The sequence below is a fragment of the Leptonychotes weddellii genome, chromosome 6 (assembly GCF_054177405.1).
Source record: "Leptonychotes weddellii isolate Sample4059 chromosome 6, ASM5417740v2, whole genome shotgun sequence".
In the NCBI taxonomy this organism is placed as follows: domain Eukaryota; kingdom Metazoa; phylum Chordata; class Mammalia; order Carnivora; family Phocidae; genus Leptonychotes; species Leptonychotes weddellii.
In genome coordinates this window covers 28,431,283-28,449,346 of record NC_138374.1, presented here as the reverse complement: position 1 = coordinate 28,449,346, position 18,064 = coordinate 28,431,283, and the positions used below count along the sequence as shown (strand labels likewise).

The following is an 18,064-nucleotide window of genomic DNA, read 5'->3' as shown; positions in this document are numbered from 1 at the left end:
TTTTTTGCCTTCAGCCAGGAGGGCAAACACGTGTGAGCTTGGGTGGTGGAAGCATACATTGAAGATCTAGTCACCCAAGCAGACATCTTAGGATGACCTCTCTGACCTTCTGCCATGGTTATAACCTCTGTATGCACCTTTTCCCAAACTGTCAAAATCATTAATATTCAGTAGGCTAGTACCATATGCAAAATACTGTGTTAAGCATTGTGGGGCAGACTTTAGCTGGGAAAATCAGACCTACACAAGTAACAGACTAACTCATACACTACCCAATGGTGAAGATCATGCCTTACGGGTCTCTATGTCTGGCAGAGAACCTGGCGCTCAGTTAAGTGTTTGTGGAATGAATGAATGGTGTTACCAAACATTTTATTCCAACAGAGATTCCTTGAGCCCAATCAATGTACTGTCCTACACGCTGGGGATTCAGCAGAGCACAGAACAGACAAGCTCTTGCCCTCATGGAGCTTACGGCAGGTGGCGGTGGGGAGATGGGCCAGAAAACAACCATGAGAGTAGGCACATAAGATAATTCCAGTCTGTGATATGTGAAAACAATGTGAGCAAAGGCACAATGAGTTGCGAAGGATCACTCTGGAGAGAATGTGGAGAAGGCCTCTCTGAGGAGAACTTACAGCCAAACTTTGAAGGAGGAAAGAGCCAGTCAGTGAAGACATGGGAAAAGTGGAGGGGGGACAAAGGCCTGGGGGAGGGCTGCTCTTGACTTGTTAGAGGAACAATAAAGGAGTCCTTTGGGACTAGCGCACAGGGTTGAAGGGGAAAGTGGAGGTGAGCTGAGGGGTGAGACCACGTAGGGCCTCTCAGGCCACAATGAGGAGTGTGATTTTACTCTGGGTGGGACCAGAGCCCCTGGAGGGTTTTGAGCAAGGGACTGGCATGATCTGATTTTTTATTTTTAAAAGGTCATTGGCTGCAGTTTGGAGGATTAACTGTAGACAAGTGAGAGTGGACACGGGGAGACAACTGAAGAGACTCCTCATTCATCCAGGAAGAGATGATGGTGGCCTGCCTGCAGCTGTGGCAGGGGAAACAGTCAGAAATAATCAGATTTAAGATGCATTTTGGAGGCAGAACCTCTGGGAATTGATAGTTTGAATACAGGAATGAAGTAATAGCAATCAGAGGCACAAAAAAGAAGTGCCGGATGGAAGGGACAGTAGGTCCTATAAGTGCTCAAGTGGGGAAGGAATGCAGTGGCCCAGCAAGGCCTTGCCGAGCAGGGGCTGCCGGGCTGGGTCTTCCAGCCCAGGAGTTTTCATACAGGTGAGAAAGAAAAGGCATGAGCAAGGGGCCTGTGGAAGGAAGATGTCATTTTTAAAGTCTGGGGTGTCACCTGCCTGGCCAGGGTCATGAGAAGTCAGGCTATTGATGGCAGCTGAAGACAGACTATGGAAGTTATACACAAACTTAGTCCTTCATTTAATGGGGCTCTACTCAAGATCCGAGAGCTTCTGAAAGCCTTTTATTGCCAGCTCTACTTGGTATAAGCTGGCCAAAATAAATCATAGAGACCCACCATGCCGGAGGCTCTTGGTGGAAATATGCAATGTTGGCAAATGCCCATCACTGCTCAGGGCTAGGGGTGCCGAGAGGCCTGGTTGTACACAGTTGGAATATATGGCCCTGCTTTGGACCCCTACTCCACATGGCTGGAGCCCTGCTACACCTGAGTCCTGGCTTCCGAAGCACTGTGTGGTATGGACACCAATGATGCCATTCTCTGCTTCAGTCGGAAACAGATACTATGTGCATGAGTTTTCTCCTGTCTCTGCTCAAAAAACATGTCTTCCTAAATGCCAAGGGGAGACTCAGGTGCCTGGGGAAAAAATCTTATCATCCTCTTTGAGTGAAAGGATGGGAAATGCAGAGGTGAATCCATTCATTCACTTGCTGACGTGTCCTATGTGCCCGGTACTAGAGATAAAGAATAAACAAGACAGGGGCTCCTGGGTGGCTCAGTCAGGTAAGTGCCTGACTCTTGGTTTCGGCTCAGGTCATGATCTCAGGGTTGTGGGCTGGAGCTCTGCACAGGGCTCTGCACTGAGCGTGGAGCCTGCTTAGGATTCTCTCTCCCTCTCTCTCTCTGTCCTCCCACGCCCCGCATGCTCTCTTTCTCTCAAAAAAACAAACAAACAAACAAACAAACAAAACAAAGCCATTGCCCAAAAGAACCTCACAGTACAGTGGGTTCCCAGATCTGTAAACAGGGTAACAGGCACGCACTCTGCCCACTGAGGCGACAGCAGAAAGGAGAGTTAGGGACAATGGATCATAGCAGCCCCCCACAATGCAGCACCCCCAAAAGCTACATACCTGCCTGCTTTCCTGATTTTTGCTTCTCTCTCTGTCTTCGGGTGATGCTGTCCCTTAGCCGTTTAAGATTTTCCTGGAAAAAAATTTAGTTCATTTTAAAAGTATATACAAGAAATATACCCTCCAGGCATTAAAAGTTTCTTTCAGATTTTATGCTGTTTGCAAGATACATCCCATTGCAATAACATCTCCAACATGCAAATGAGGCTGAGTGCATTTGTAATCAGCCCCAGAGAAATTCAAGTACTCTTAGAAGTTGTGCCTGAAGAGAAGACCCCTTTCCTACAACAAAGCGTCTCCCCTCCCCTCTAGTTCCCAGCTCCTTCCTAGCCTTATAACCCCCTGCCCTCCTCCTTGTAGGCTCCTTTAGCCAAGCCAGTCCTGTACGTGTTCGCAAACGCTCCAGGCACATATCTGCCCGAGACTGGGTTTTCATGCCATTCCTCTGACCATGAGGGGGAGGATTCCTCCCCATGAGTCTGTTCCAGGTCTCAGTCAAGGTCCACCTTCTGCCTTAAACCTCTCCAGACTGCTCCGGTTGTGCAGTCTGCTCCACCTGGCGCTGAGCTATGCCGCCGGGCCCAGTGCATTTGTGCATGTGCGTGGCTTTGGGGGTGTGTGTGTTGTCTCTTCAGAGAGACTGTGCACTCTCAAAGGGCAAGACACGAGGCCTTACAGCTTTCTGAAAGCCTGCAGTCGGGTCTATCAGTCATTAAACAAATGTTGAATAGACATGTGAGGGCCGAAATTTTTTGCTATTTTAGTCAGTAACAACTACCTCAAGGTGTCTGAAATCCGAGAGAAAATGCCCCAAGGACTAACGTCTAGACATCCAGAAGGGTCCCCTGACGGAGCCACGGAGGTCAGACTAGGAGGGGTGTTTGGGCTGTGACTATAGCGGAGACTGAGCTTGTCCAGGAAGCAGCAGGAAACACTGGAAGGCGTGGGCTGGGCACAGCTTTAAGGTCTGACAGACTGGAGGCGGGAGGAGTGAGCAGCAAGGAGATCCACCTAGACACTATGTGGCAGGCACATGACGGTGACAGAAGCTGGCCCTGGGGGAATGGAAAGGAAGGAGCAGATGCAAGAGGAAGAATCACAGAGTGGAACCAGGCAAGACATGCAGCTGGCTGGATATGGGGGACTGAGGGAGAAGAGCCCAAGGGATGGAAAGTCTCTGGAAGTGTCTGGAAGGTGACAGTGTGGTAAACAGAAATAGAGAGCCAGGAAAGGGAAGCAGCCTCAAGGTAGTTTGTTGCTGGACATGCTGCGAGGCGTGGACACCTCAGCAGGACACACCCAGCTGGTGGCTGCAAAGGTGGGACTGGAAAGGGAACACGGACTCAAGAAGGACCTGAAGGGACCCTGGGTGGTGCCTACTCACGGGAGGGGAAGTGAAGGAGACAGAGAAGTGGACAGAGGCATGGAGGAAAGGGGCAGCCCGCGGAACGGTCTTCACACCCACCAGTCCCTGGATGGGGGATGCTCTAGAAATACCAAGAGGCTCTAGAAATACCAAGAGGCTCTTGGGGCACAGAGTAGTGTCAGCTCCCATGGGCTAGGATTGCCTGCCATGTCAAATATGAGCCCCTATTGTCTGCCACACCCAGGAGTTCTGGGCAAGTTCGTGGGACCAGGAGAAGCCTCTTGGATACAGATGGAGACAGAGCGCTAACATTTGTTAGGCGTTTACTGGGTGCCGGGCATGCCGAGTCCTTTACATGGTTTACACTGTCCAGTGTTCACCCTTCACATTTGAGGTGGGAAACAGAGGTAGAGAGAGGCCGAGGTCATTCAGCCCCACGTGACCGAACAAGTATGTAACTCGGGCTGCCTGGCCCCAGAGCCTGCTCTTAATGACTGCGAAACATTGGCACGTGACCTGGCCAGGAGAAAGAACACTGTTGTTTGCCCAGGGCCAGGCTGTCCCGGGAGGAGGGAGGCGGGCCAGCAGAGCAGGGGACCTTCTTGCAGGGAGCACTAAGAAGGCAGAAAGTGTAGCGAAGGGAGCACAGACTCTGGCGTGAGAAAGGGCTCCTCTGAATCCTGACTCTCTACCTCTCCGAGCCTCAGTAGTCTGTAAAATGGGAACAGTGGTACTTCTCTTGCATGCACGCTGGGAGCAGCAGAAGAGATTAGGTCCATTCAACACTGAGCATTGTCAGTAGACTGCTGGCACAGCTGGACAAATGCTGCTCGATGACTTACTTCCCCACTCGTCACCACTCTGAGACAGGACTCCAATCTCAGCAGTAGGTGGGTGCTGCTCCCACTGCCCCTCCCCCCAACGGCAGGTGTGTCAGGACTTCTGAGGACAGAGATTAGAAGACACACCATGGGGAGGTGGAGAGAAAAAGCAACCATTCTGGTCTTGCCTTGCTCTCCACTTAGTGGGTAAGTGGTCTCGGACATGAGACGTCTCCTAACACCCTAGGCACAGCTTCCTCTTTTTAATATGAAGGAGTTGGACCGTGAATATACTCCCTAAGGTCAAGTTTGAGTTCTCTGGATTGCTTTAAATTATGCACGGAGTACACGTATGGAGTTATATAGATTCTTACAAAAATAACAGGAGTCTTGGGCGCCTGGGTGGCTCAGTCGGTTAAATGTCTACCTTCAGCTCAGGTCATGACCTTAGGATCCTTGGATCGAGCCCTACGTCGGGCTCCCTGCTCAGCGGGGGAGTCTGCTTCTCCCTCTCCCTCTGCTGCTCCCTCTTCTCGTTCTCTCTCTCGACCTCTCTCAAATAAATAAATAAATAAAAATCTTTAAAAAACAAAACAAAACAGGAGTCTCCTCTAGGAGCCTTGTCCTCCAATCCCAGTCTCCTGAGTGGTCACCCTTGGGATGGCCATGGGGTAGCCTCTCCTGACCTCTGCCTCTGCCTTTGTATACGTGCCTACAGAAATACAGTTTGCGTGTGAGTGTGCTCTGACTTGGGTGGTTTTAGGTCTGTGACTTGTTTTGTTGTCTTAATCCTATTTCTTGGGAACTGTCCAAGTTCTCTGAGTTCAAAGGTGTGATAGTTCTGTGGGAGTGTTGGCACTACGAGTAGAGAGAAGGGCTCTGAAAAGAAAAAAAGCCAGAAAGCCAACGTATAGGGCCACGTGCAGAGGGAAGCGGCAGCTGAAAAATTAGGGTTGACAGGTGAGTCTTTGTTCCTGATCTCTAGCCTCACGACAACCAGCAAAGCCATCCAGCTCTCAGCCCCGGGGTCGTGTGGGTACAGACGACGGGGGACAGACATACACATGCAATGATCCGCAATGACACTCAGAACACCAGTCATGGGCCTGGCCACAGGTGCTCCGTTAGGGCAGCACACAAGACAGTGCGGACCCCTCCCTCCCTTCTGCCCGGTGGAGAAACGGACCTGAAACAAACCAGACAGAGCCCGTTACCTGCTGGAAGCGGAAGGACTCCGACCGCTTCTTCTGGTTGAGCTGCCACTCTTTGAAGTGGAGCACAGCCTCATCCACGTTGACGATGCCCAGCTTCACCTGCTCCTGGAGCGTGATCAGCTGCCGCTGGCCTGGCGTTTTCATCCCAGCAAAAGGGTCATATACACTCGACTGGGGCCTGTCCCTCCACGGTCGGACGAGAGGCTCTGGAAAGGATGGCAAAACTCAGGATGACAGCTCCCTGACTGGGGAGGGCAGGCAGACGAGTGGGGTTAACGAGGTCGGTCACGAGCTCAAGAGGACGGGTCTCAAAAGAACAATTACGTGTGGAATGAAGAAGGGGGGCATATGACATTGAATCAGAGAAGGGGAAGCAGCTAATAATTTCAAAGCCTGTTACACTAAAGTAGACAAGGCCACAGCATTTTAGGAGGTAAGAACAGGATCCACTGGGCAAGTCAACAGAATCCCCCAAACCTGAATGATTGGGAAGCCATTAGACTAGCATTTCTCCACTTAGACATTATTGACATCTTGGACTGGAGAGTTCTTTGTTGTTGGGGGGCCATCTTGTATGCTGTAGGATTTGTAGCCTCATCCCTGGCCTCTACCCACTAGCATCCCCTGCCTCAGCTGTGACAACCAAAAACATCCCAGACATTGCAAGCATCTTTGGGAGGCAGTGCAGGGAAATGAGAAATCACCTCCAGTTGAGAACCACTGCTTTAGACTAAAATCCACTCCCAGGAAAGAATATTCAGGAAATTCTAGGCAGGATGCTTTTCCCAACACACTCCAGCCCTTTACTGTCCTCCCTGCCTCCAAGCTGCATGGGCACCATGACTGTGGACCCATGGGCATGAAATGTCCAAAAGACTAGAATGTCAATGGAACCATGATCTAGCTCCAATGTCACCAGGCACAGATTAGGTGCTGGGTCCCAAGTGGCTCTCCTTGGGTTGTTCCTCTGCCAACCTCTCCTCCACCTGACAAATTCATGGTTCTCGGTTTTGGAGATTCTCAGGAAATATGAAGGCAACCCCTCTCTTTCTCCAGGCTGTGACTCCACTAAGTTCTGTGGAGAATGAGTTCCTTGCAGATGTGATGGGGCCATTGGGGCTTGTGAGGACAACCTGACATTTTATTGCTCATTTCATGTACGGCTATCTCTGATTCTAAATTTCTCTAGCAGGACCCCCATGGGCATTGTGATTCAGGGAGAGAGCAAGAAGAAAAAAGAGAGATGACTTCAAAGTTCATTTGTCATTCTTCCCAACCATTCACTCAGATCTGTCTATACACACCCACAAATCTTTCTCCCAGATTTGCCTTCTTCAAGGCTGTCTTTAATTGTGCTGGAAGACGGGATGTGGGGAGAAAACAAAATGCATATGCCAATCAATTCCACTCTCCTACTACATAAGTCCTTGGGATGCCTTCCAAAGCTTAGATGGTGTCATGTCTCCTTTTCAAAAGAATCATCGATGGGATAACACTGAATGTCTCTCTTTAGCACAAGGAAGTTAATCAAGAAAAAAGGAGTGCTTATCTCCTCATACTTCCTCAAAAAGTCTTTTGAGGAGGAAAAAAAAGGAAGAAAAATGTTACTCAAATGCAAGCAAAATGTCTCTTAAATAAAAGCTGAACGAAAGTGTCATTTAGCTAGTAGATAGGGTAAGTAAATAGCATGGTAGGACTGCATCTTTAGGTAAAGCCTGGGTGCCAGGCTACCCACTTTCATCCTGTTGGCACCAATCTCACTATTGACACTGTTTTGTGTGCTGTCGCAGACACGTTCTGGCGTGTTCGTGTTCTCGGTATGATCAATTCGTACACTATTCTAGGGAGCCCCAATCTCTTCCCCTCTCCCCTTACCATCAGTACAGCACCACCTAAGGGGTCCCCTGGGCCTCTCTGTGTTTCAATGCTAAGGAGACATTACACCTGCAAATCACTGAAACAAGAACACTTCTACCACCCGGAAGTTCAGGTCATACAAAAGGAAGCTGAGCACATGGAGCTTACCTTTCCTGATGCTCTCTGAGGAAACATAAAAATTCCCAGGCCGCTCTTGACTTTTTTCTGCAAAAACTATGAGATAAAGAATATTCTAGGTAAAAGCCAAATCAGATTTCTTTTTCCAAAGGGTTTTATAATATTTTAGATATTTACTGGAAAAATTACCAAAATCTTATACAAAAACAGAAATGATGGATCACATTTTGGACCACTATATGCAGTTCTGTAAGTCACAACTCCAGGAGGAGGCAATGAGGGTGCCAAAGCTCAGGGGATTATGGGATGAAGACAGCCCAAACAGAAAAGGTCTCAACGCCAGAAAGACAAAGCCAGCCAGAGAACACGATGGATCATTAAAGGAAAGGGTAATGTGAACAAGGACGTGAGCTGGGCTCTGGAATCCCCGAACACCTCGAAGCTGGACAATAAAAGGAAGTCCACTCAACACGTCAACAGGTGCCATAGACAGAACTCAGAGCAATGGGGCAGATAAAATGCGTGCACAGCTCCAAAGGGACTTAGATGAAGTCAGTCGTGAGCAACGGACCCAGCAAAGCTAACAGGAAAAACGGAGAAGTGACAGATGCTTACTTGGTGGTAAGAACGCATAGTGATGAAGGTTCCCTGGGCTCTGGAGAATACTCCCCAGATTCAAATCCTGCCTTGGCCACTTAGGAGCCACATGATCTTGGACAAGAGGCTTGGCCTGTCTCTGCCTCAGTTTTCTTATCTATAGAATGATGATGATAATAGTACCTCCCTCCCTGGGTTGTTGTGATGATTACATGAGTTAATATATGGAAAGTGCTTAGAACGGTGCCTGGCACAAAGAAGTAGTCAACATTAGCAAAAACTTGAGGTGGATGCCAAGAGCGCAGCAGTACTTGGGCACGCTGGTTAACACGACTGATAATCTGCACGGTGCGCTACAGTTTATAAATGTATTCTCCCACCTGACCCTCACTATCAGGCTCTGCAGAGTATATTAGGTATTATTATGATACATGCATTGATGTATATGTGTATCATTATGAGACCCATTTTACAGATGAGGAAAGGAAAGCTAAAGAGAGTGAAATGACTGACCTCATGTCCCAGGCTGGGAAATGCAAAGGCTGGGACATGAACCCAGGGCCTCTGGCCTCCAGACCACTGCCCTTTTTGTCATCCCCTGCCTCTCTTTTCTTTGCTTCCCCAGTTGCCTACCCAAGTCCTTTGGGGATCTTTAGGAATCACCCGTGCCCCTGTCCTAGCTCCCCACAGTGAGCCATAACACTAACGCTCTCTCCTTCCCTCCTGCCATTTAGGAATTATCAATATATATTCACATGCTTCTTCATTTGGGTTGCCTTAGAAGCAGCCCTGGGGACAAGGATCCAGGTGCACGGAGTCAATGTGGGTAGTGATGGAGGTGAGACAAGGAAGTGGATAAAGCCATACAGGGTGGGTATCCAGTAAGTTACTGGGGTGGGCAAGCTGGGGAGCTCTGGAAAGCAATGCAGAACACACAGCTTGGAGTTCTCCCAGCAGAAGGGCAGGGGTGCTCAGCCACACCAGCCCATCCATCACTGGTTGCTGGGGCTCAGGGGTGCTAACCCCCCAACTCTTCCAGCCTGCCTCGCAAAAGGTCAGAGGAGGCTCCGGCTGCCAGAGAAAGTGGTCAGACTAAGAAACACGGGTCCTGACAGGCAGGGTGCAGCCAGTGGGCACAGAAATATACAGAGCTGGGGGATATGGGCAGGGCACCAATAGTGTCTGCTACACACGCCGAAGGAGATGTTGCCCAGGGGAATGGCAAACCACAAGCACGGAGAGTACTGGCTATCCATAATGTCCGTTGGCTGTATTCCTACTCAGTGTAGGATTTGCCAGGTTTAACAAACCAAAACCAAAACTGAACAAAAAAAAAAAAAAAAAAAGGATGCAATATTTGAGAAAGAAATTATTTGCTGTTTGTCTGAAATTCACATGTACCTGGTAACCCTGTACCTGGGGCTCTGGTTGAGGGCTACCTTCCCCAATTTGTGATCGCCTTTTGTCACACCTTCCACAACCTTCTTATGCTATTAAAAACGGGATGGGGGTCAGGTGCACAGTTCTGACAATTCTTAGCTCTTACAGTATTTGGAATCCTATCAATACAATCAAGCCCTAAAAGACAGCAAAACTGAAAATGCATCAGCATCTAACTGATATCCCAGGGACCACTATGAAGAAGTCAAACCCAGCTCTCACCAATTTGTATCAGTGTAGGTAGATAGACAGCCTAGCACAGTGGCTGAAAGCCGGGACTCTGGAGTCGGATGCCCTGAGTTCAAATCCCGGTAATAGTGACCTCTGTAAGTCTCTGTTTTCCTCATCTGTACAATGGGGACGATAACAGCCCTTACCTAATACGTTATTGTAAAGACTAAATGACATGTTCCAGATAGAGTACTCTTGGTAGGTTTCAACAAATGTTAGCCATTAAAAATTAATAATAATAATATTTCAGGAAATAAAAATTTACCAGGGTGCTTGCCATTTGGAGTAGAGGTAAGTCTTTATATTGCACATGAATGCATCCAGGAAAGCCTGAACTGAATGTGATCATGGCCCGTGAGCCAGCTCCAAAATCTGCCCCGAGCTCTAACCCCATCTCCTGGGGCTGGTTAGAGACCATTCAGAAGGGGACAGTCTCTGAGCAACGGTTCAGAAGTTAAGGGGATCTAGGGAATTCCTGCTGAGGAGCCCCGAACACCCCACTGAGCATCATTCCCTGCCACACTTGCCTTTAGAAATGTATGGCTCATTGTCAGGCAGGTGGTGAGTGCCAGGAGCACTGGCCTCTGGCCTGGGCACCGGGACAGGGGGTCTGTTGGCCAGGTCCACATTAAAGGCCTCATCGTCATCCACCATGTGATACACATCTTCTTCCTGACCACCATGGTGTAGCTCCCTCTCCAAACTGGCCATTCCCATGCTGTTACCTAGAAACACAGAGAAAGGCGCCAGAAAGTAGTGACCAAACAAACTGGGTGATTGACAGTCATAAGAACAGAGAGAGTGACCATAACTTATTTGTCCAGTACTGCCCTTTGGCAAAGACCTTCCCCTATATCATTTCCTGTATGATTTACTGAGAACCCCACTCGAAGCAACTGATAAAACGCTGATATCACCTTAATTTGCCACCCATCAATGCAGCAAAAGGGAGTGAGCATTAGGCTCTATCATCTTAATTTAATTGCTAGGATTCAGTTATTCATCCCATTGGGACTAGAAAAAAGAGAGCATAGCCTCCAAAGCTGAAGGACACTTGGAACCACTGCCCCGGTGCCCGGGCAGCAGCATGAGGGTGGCCAGGAGTCCTCCCCACCAATGGCTCCAGCATCCTCATCCTCCCCATCAAAATGACCACAGCAAATCCTTGCTGTGGACCTCCTCTGTATGAACTGCTATCCCAAGTATATTACCCACGTTACCCCCTTTGACTGTATAACAACACTGTGGAATAACTACAATCATTATTCTCATTTTGCAAATGAAGAAACTGGGGCCTTGGGGAATTAAATAACTTGCCCAAAGTTACGTAGAGCCAGACTGGCATCCAGGAAAGCTGGCTCTAGAACTTGTCTCAACCTCCATGCTCTACTGCTTTTTTTGCAACCTTTGCCCCCACTCTGCCCTCCATCAACCAGAAAGATTTAGGACAGAAGCTTGCCGCTCCCCCTCTGTCCCTGGGGTCCCACAGCCATAAGGTTTTCCCTGCCCCCTTTCTGGTGATCTGTGCTGGGACCCGAGTGTAGTGTCCCCTTGGCTTTGAGAATCTCAGCAGACCCGACTGTATGCCATTGCCCTTCATACGCATGAGCTGTGGTGACCTCGGGCACATCATATAACCTCTCTGAGCCTGATTTCCCTCTGAGCCCTACTCACAGGAGTACCGTGAGGACAAAATGAGACGGTACAGGAATGGCACCCAGCTTGGCCTACACATAGTAGGTGTTCTCCGCTCACTTCCTTCTTATCCCCAGCACGACGCATTCAACGTATCTTTATTAAATGCCTGTTTGAGATACAGGAATGAATAAAGCTTGGTCCTTCTTCCTATGGGATTTCCAATCCAGTGATTTATTGGAAGTCTCTTAGTTGCATCTTTTCTGAGCTGTGGGGAGACCGCTCTTGGCTTCCCTGTGTCCTGGTCCAGAAGACTGACTGACCGGGGGTCCCAACTCATCCAGGGGCTCTGAGTTCTAACGCTCTGCCTTCAAGAAAGTTTACAACTACTGGAGAAGTTCCCACCTATTCATCTTTGAACATCCTGTACAAGGGCATGAAGAAATTCTGGAGAGGCTTGTCTGATGTTAACAAAACGAGGTGTCTTGGGAGAGCTGCTGGCTACCCTACCAGTGACAGTGATTCCCAAGGTGCCTGCCCCCATGCACACAAGTTCTCAATTCTGCTTTTATAGCGTGAAAGCAGCCATAGACCATACTAAATGAATGGATACAAAGTGTTCCAATAAAACTTTATTTTCAAAAACAGGCAGCTAGCCAGGCTATGGTTTATCTACCACTACTCAGAACTGTTCTTTCCTCTTCACTGTCAAAACTACTTCTCCCATCCTGAATCCCATATTCTTAGCATCCTGCTTTCTATGCCTACTTCATCAACAGACTCCACCCCCTGTTTTATAAATGATTATAAATGATTGGACAGAGTTAAGGAGTTACCCACACAATTCAACACCCTCCCTCTCTGATCTTCAATGATAATGACGACGACAACAACAACAACAATCATAAACCTTCATTGCTTGCTCTATGCCCAGCCCTGCTCTGAGGCCCACTAGACAATAAGTCATTTAATTCTCACAACATTCACCTGAGAACACTGAGGCCCAGGGGAGTTGAGAACTTGTCCAAGGTTTTCCAGCCAACTGAAGGGGGAACTAAATACAGATCAGAGTTCGTGTTCTTAACCATGACACAAGGCTCAACTTAACAATGTTTATGTATATTCCCCTATGCTCTCCACATTCACCAGAAAGTCATCTCTTAAGGGCACTTGATCACATCTTATTTTTCTCTGTGTCCTCCAGCCCAACATCCAGAGCAGTGCTTTGCTCATATTGGGTACTCAATAAATTTTAGTCAAATAAAAATAAGCATATCCATTTTAAAACAGGTCTTGTTGGAGGCAACTTGTTACCCAAATGAGTGGCTCCAGTGGTAGGAACTCCTGACCTACTGTAACAGGCTGATGGGGCAGTTCACGGGGACAGAGTGTCTTCAATCATCACACCATATGCCCATTTCTGTGGCAGCCCATTCCTTTAATGGAGCAACCATCATATGGAACCAGGCAATGTTCTTACATTTGCTTCTCTTTCCCTATTTTTGCTTCCCTGCTCACAGTTGCAAATTACCTTCTAAAAACTTGCGGATCATAGAATCCTTAGTGGCCCGAGAGAAACCATCTCCAGGGATTGGATTAGATGTACTGGCCTGAAGCATTTCGACATCTAGAAGAAAAGGAAACTGAGAGTTTATATGTTGTTATTCCACACAGGCAAGGAGATTTTACAGATGGATGTACAAGATTTGATGAATCAAGAGATCTTGAATCAAGAGATTCAAGAATTCATGAATCCATTCATCTTCCCATCCATGCATGCATGCATGCATGCATCCATCCATCCAACTATCTATCTACTTAATAAGAACCCACTGTAAGTATGAGGTATAAAGGAGAGCAACATTTCCTAGACCACAGGACTCAAAAGATATAGATATTATGCTCTTTTGCATTTGAAACAATGGGCTTAGTTTTTAAATGTATAACCATTGCATTGTTTTTAACAACCAAAAACCAATGAGAAGCAGGAATAACCAAGAATAGGTAAACTGTGGTTTACTCAAACAACGGAACAGTATGCAACAGTTAAAAAGAACATGTTGGAGCCACTCTTATCAACGTAGTGCCATCTCAACAACATAATAGTACCATCTCAACAGCATAGCAACAAGAACCCTATTTCTAGGTCACCCATGGACTTGATTATTTATAGGGAGGAAGCACATTGACCTTTGGTTTTCACTATTAAACATAAACCCACAAAGACCAAAACCATGTGTGAAAACCATTCAGGTCCCATAGCAGCTTCTACTCTAACCCAAGTAACCAACAGTGCCCTATTACTTTATGATTCTGAAGTATGCTTTTTGGGAGCAAAATATTTCAGCCTTGTATTAAAAGTAGAGCTTTGATATTATCAAAGATTGCATTCACTAAGTCATATCACACAATTACTGAGAACTTATTTGCTTAGGCAAAATAATGTAGTTTGAAGTTGAATAGTTTACTTTGAGAAAAAATGGTTTGATTTTAATCAATATACATAGATATGCCATTGCCTTACCACTTTGATCTTTGGGGACCAGCTAAATAAAATCTGGTGAATTTGTATGAAGATTTCGATGCAACTATTTATGTCACATTTCCCAACAACAGTCACTGAAAAGAGGTCATGATCATGAAGTAATGCGAAGGATAATAAACTTCATATGACATAATCCTCGCTTTGAAACAAAATATTTGTATATACATAGAAAAAAAAAGACTAGAGAGAAATACATCAAAATGCATATACTGGCTATTTCTGAAGCAGTATAGATTATGGACATTTTATTTTCTATTTTATACATGTCTTTCTCTTCCAAATTATCCACAGTGGTTTCTGGGGCTTCTATAAATGAGAAAAACCTTATTAACACTTTTTTTTTTAAAGATCCAGGTAGGGGCACCTGGGTGGGTCAGTCATTAAGCGTCTGCCTTCAGCTTAGGTCATGGTCCCAGGGTCCTGGGATCGAGCCCCGCATCGGGCTCCCTGCTCCGCGAGAAGCCTGCTTCTCCCTCTCCCACTCCCCCTGCTTGGGTTCCCTCTCTCGCTGTGTCTCTCTCTGTCAAATAGATAAAATCTTTTTAAAAAAATTAAAAAAAAATAAAGATCTGAGTAATTATGACCAAATATGTACAATTAGATTTTCAAAGCAAAAATAACTTCAGGTTATTGAAAAAATAAAAAAATAAATTGTGGTTCACCTGTCAATTATCAGATCAATTGATTTTTTTAATTATAAAAAATGACAGATTTTAGGGGCGCCTGGGTGGCTCAGTCGTTAGCATCTGCCTTCGGCTCAGGTCATGATCCCAGCGTCCTGGGATCAAGCCCCGCATCGGGCTCCCTGCTCCGCGGGAAGCCTGCTTCTCCCTCTCCCACTCCCCCTGCTTGTGTTCCCTCTCGCTGTGGCTCTCTCTGTCAAATAAATAAATAAAATCTTTAAAAAAAAAATGACAGATTTTAAACTTTCCAGGGACCAGACATTACATTATTACAAAGCACAGCTCTTACTTCCATACTCCTGTGATAATCAAAATATAAATTTTATAACCATAAAAAAACATAACATTGAATGAAAAAGTTGCAGACTGATGTTTTCAGAATGATATGGTTTATATAAAGTTTTAAGGCCTATAAAACATTACATGCTGGGAAGGATAAATGTTGAATTCATGGTAATGGTTACCTCTGAGAGGGAGGGAGGACAATCGGATTTCAGAGAGGATTCATAGGGAGCTATAATATGTAATTTAAAAAAAAACCTGAGACAATAAAAAGAAAGGAAAAAGAAATGCATACCCTTAATGAATTAGAATCTTTAACAAATACAACACTTTAGAAAATCAATATAGAACCTATTGCGCCCAAGAAGATTCTACTTTTGTATTTGCTTGTATATGCAAAAAGAAGCTCTGGAAGTAGATATAAAGAATTAACATCAGTGGTTCCCTAGCACTAAAAAGATGAGGGACAAGGACTGGAGAAAGATTTTTCACCATTCACCCTTTTATAGTTGAGTTTTTTAACCTATTGAAAAAAATAATATAAAGAAATATGGGGCTTGGGTCACGTTTGTGTTACCTTAAATATAATCCAAAAAAGAAGAAGAAAAACCAATTCCTTTTTTCTACTTTTTTGGTTTATTGTTTCCTGACACAGTGGAGACACTGCATGGACTATAATGTACCCCGATACTCTCTAGTCCAAAGCTCTGCGGTTCCGGATAAGAACCTCACCTGTCACCGCTGAAGTCTATAACGTAAACGACAGAGAGATCAGGGTGACGGAACAGATTCTGAAACATACCCGAAGGTGTTTTAATTTTAAATTTCTGATAAGAACTCACAAGTAATTCATTCTTTAAAAATTCAAGACCGGAAAAATTCCACTTATTTGAGATTTCAGTGAGTTCAACTCACTGAACTGTGGCTTTATGGAACACTTTCCCCACGGAGTTAGAAACTTGGGAAGAAAGGTGTATTCTATAGGTACGAGCCCTGCTGGGAGAAGGACCCTCCTCTACCTGACAAAGACCCTGTATTACTCTCCCTCTAACCACCCTTACCACAAACCCCACCCCACTAGCCACCTGACCTTGACCCAGCCAACTTTTGAAACTCCTCATTTACACAGCAATAAAACATGGAGGAATCTATCCCAAAGTAAAGACTTGCTTGGATCAGACATCCCTAAAGATGAGGGGAGGGAGAAATTCCACAGGCCTGGTGTGGCACCTTCTAGGAAATCACAGCCCCCTCAGTCTCCAGCATCGCCAAGAACCTGGGCAAAGCAACACCAGGACAATTTCTTTTCTTTTTTACTAAATTCAATTAATTAACACATAGCGTATTATTAGTTTCAGAGGTAGAGTTCAGTGATTCCTCAGTTGCATATAACACCCAGTGCTCATTACATCACATGCCCTCCTTAATGCCCATCACCCAGTTACCCCATCCCCTCCCCCCCTCCAGCAACCCTCAGTGTGTTTCCTAGAGTTATGTTCTCCTATAGTTAAGAGTCTCTTATGGTTTGCCTCCCTCTTTGTCTTTATCTTATTTTATTTTTCCCTTCCTTCGCCTATGATCCTCTGTTTTGTTTCTTAAATTTCACATAGGAGCTCCAGGACAATTTCAATCACCAATAACCAAACCCCCCAGGCTGGCAACGCCAGACTGCAAGTTTCACAACCAGCCACCCATGTTGACAATGGAAACACAGTCACACAACAGCCTAGCTATTTTCACTAACAAAGTTCAATTTGAGAGAACTGATTTCCACGTCCAAGAGACAGATGCACAATTAAAGAAGCTACAAAGAGTATTAGAAAAATAAAATGTGGAAGAAACTCGCCGCAGCAAGAGCACCCCTGGCTGGACCTGGTGTGCTAACATAATAAGAATGCAGGCTTCTGCCTCTGGTACGATGACCCTCATCCTAATATGCTGGGGGTTTTGTGGGTTAAAGCATCAAAAAGAAAAAAAGAATGAGCACTAGTAATAAAACATATCACTATCAGGATCCCTTGATACATTGCACTGAGGAGGACCTAATACCATTTCTATGGTATTCTTCCAAAAATTCACAACCTCGGTCCAATCACAGAAAACATGTGATGAACCCAAACTGAGGAGCTTTCTACAAAGTAAGTGATCAGCACTCAAGACAAGGAATGACTGAGGGACTCTTACGAAGTGGAGGAGACTAAGGAGAAATAACCACATGCGTTGTGAGTTGCTCTGTAGGCTCAGCGTCTAAGATCCCATCAGCATCTAGCATCTTACCTACGGGGTTGGAGAAATCTAGTGCAGTGTGAACAAGGCCTAGAGGTCAGTTGGTGGTACTGCACCAACACTTATCTCGCTTTCATAATTATGCTGCGGTTATACAAGAGCTAGTTATCAGGGAGATCTGGAGGAACGGTATACAGGAACACTAGTGTTTTTGCAACTTCTCTCTAAGTCTAAAAGTATTTCAAATTACAAAGTTTTTTGTTTTTTGTTTTTTTTAGAAAAAAGGGAGAAAGAGGAGGAGGGGAGGAGATTTGAAAAGCAGAGGAGGAAATGCAATGGGAAAACTAAAGAAGCACATCCCCCAGGGATGACCTACGCTGACCCTTCCCTGTCCACCTACACACCACATCACCTTCCAGTGACACTTGTGAGCCATGCACATTGAGTACTGTGACCCAGGTTGAGCTAAATGAGCCACCTGTGACAGACAGACTTTTTCCTTTGTTATCACGCCTTAACTGGATCTGCTAAATATCTGTCCTGTGACCTTAGTAGAGTTATTTCTCCTCCCTGAGCCACCCTGGAAGGGTGAATGAGAGGCTTGGGCACTAGGGTCAAAATGCATAGGTTCCAATTTTGATTCTTCCACTGCTGGCTGGAGGACCGCGACACCTACCAGTCTGACACCAAGC

At 46.1% G+C, this 18,064-nt stretch overlaps 1 protein-coding gene across 5 annotated transcripts in view; it reads right to left on the bottom strand.

The window, feature by feature from the left end:
• The window catches only part of PIK3AP1 (phosphoinositide-3-kinase adaptor protein 1), a 115,764-nt gene that overhangs the window by 22,554 nt on the left and 75,146 nt on the right, over positions 1–18,064 (bottom strand). For all 5 annotated transcript variants that reach the window (XM_081823712.1, XM_081823711.1, XM_081823710.1 and 2 more), the window contains 5 exons: positions 13,168–13,263; positions 10,529–10,726; positions 7,764–7,829; positions 5,739–5,944; positions 2,338–2,410 (listed from right to left, as the gene is read on the bottom strand). In XM_081823712.1, the coding sequence (XP_081679838.1) occupies positions 2,338–2,410; positions 5,739–5,944; positions 7,764–7,829; positions 10,529–10,726; positions 13,168–13,263 (639 nt within the window). The remainder of the gene's footprint in view (positions 1–2,337; positions 2,411–5,738; positions 5,945–7,763; positions 7,830–10,528; positions 10,727–13,167; positions 13,264–18,064) is intronic.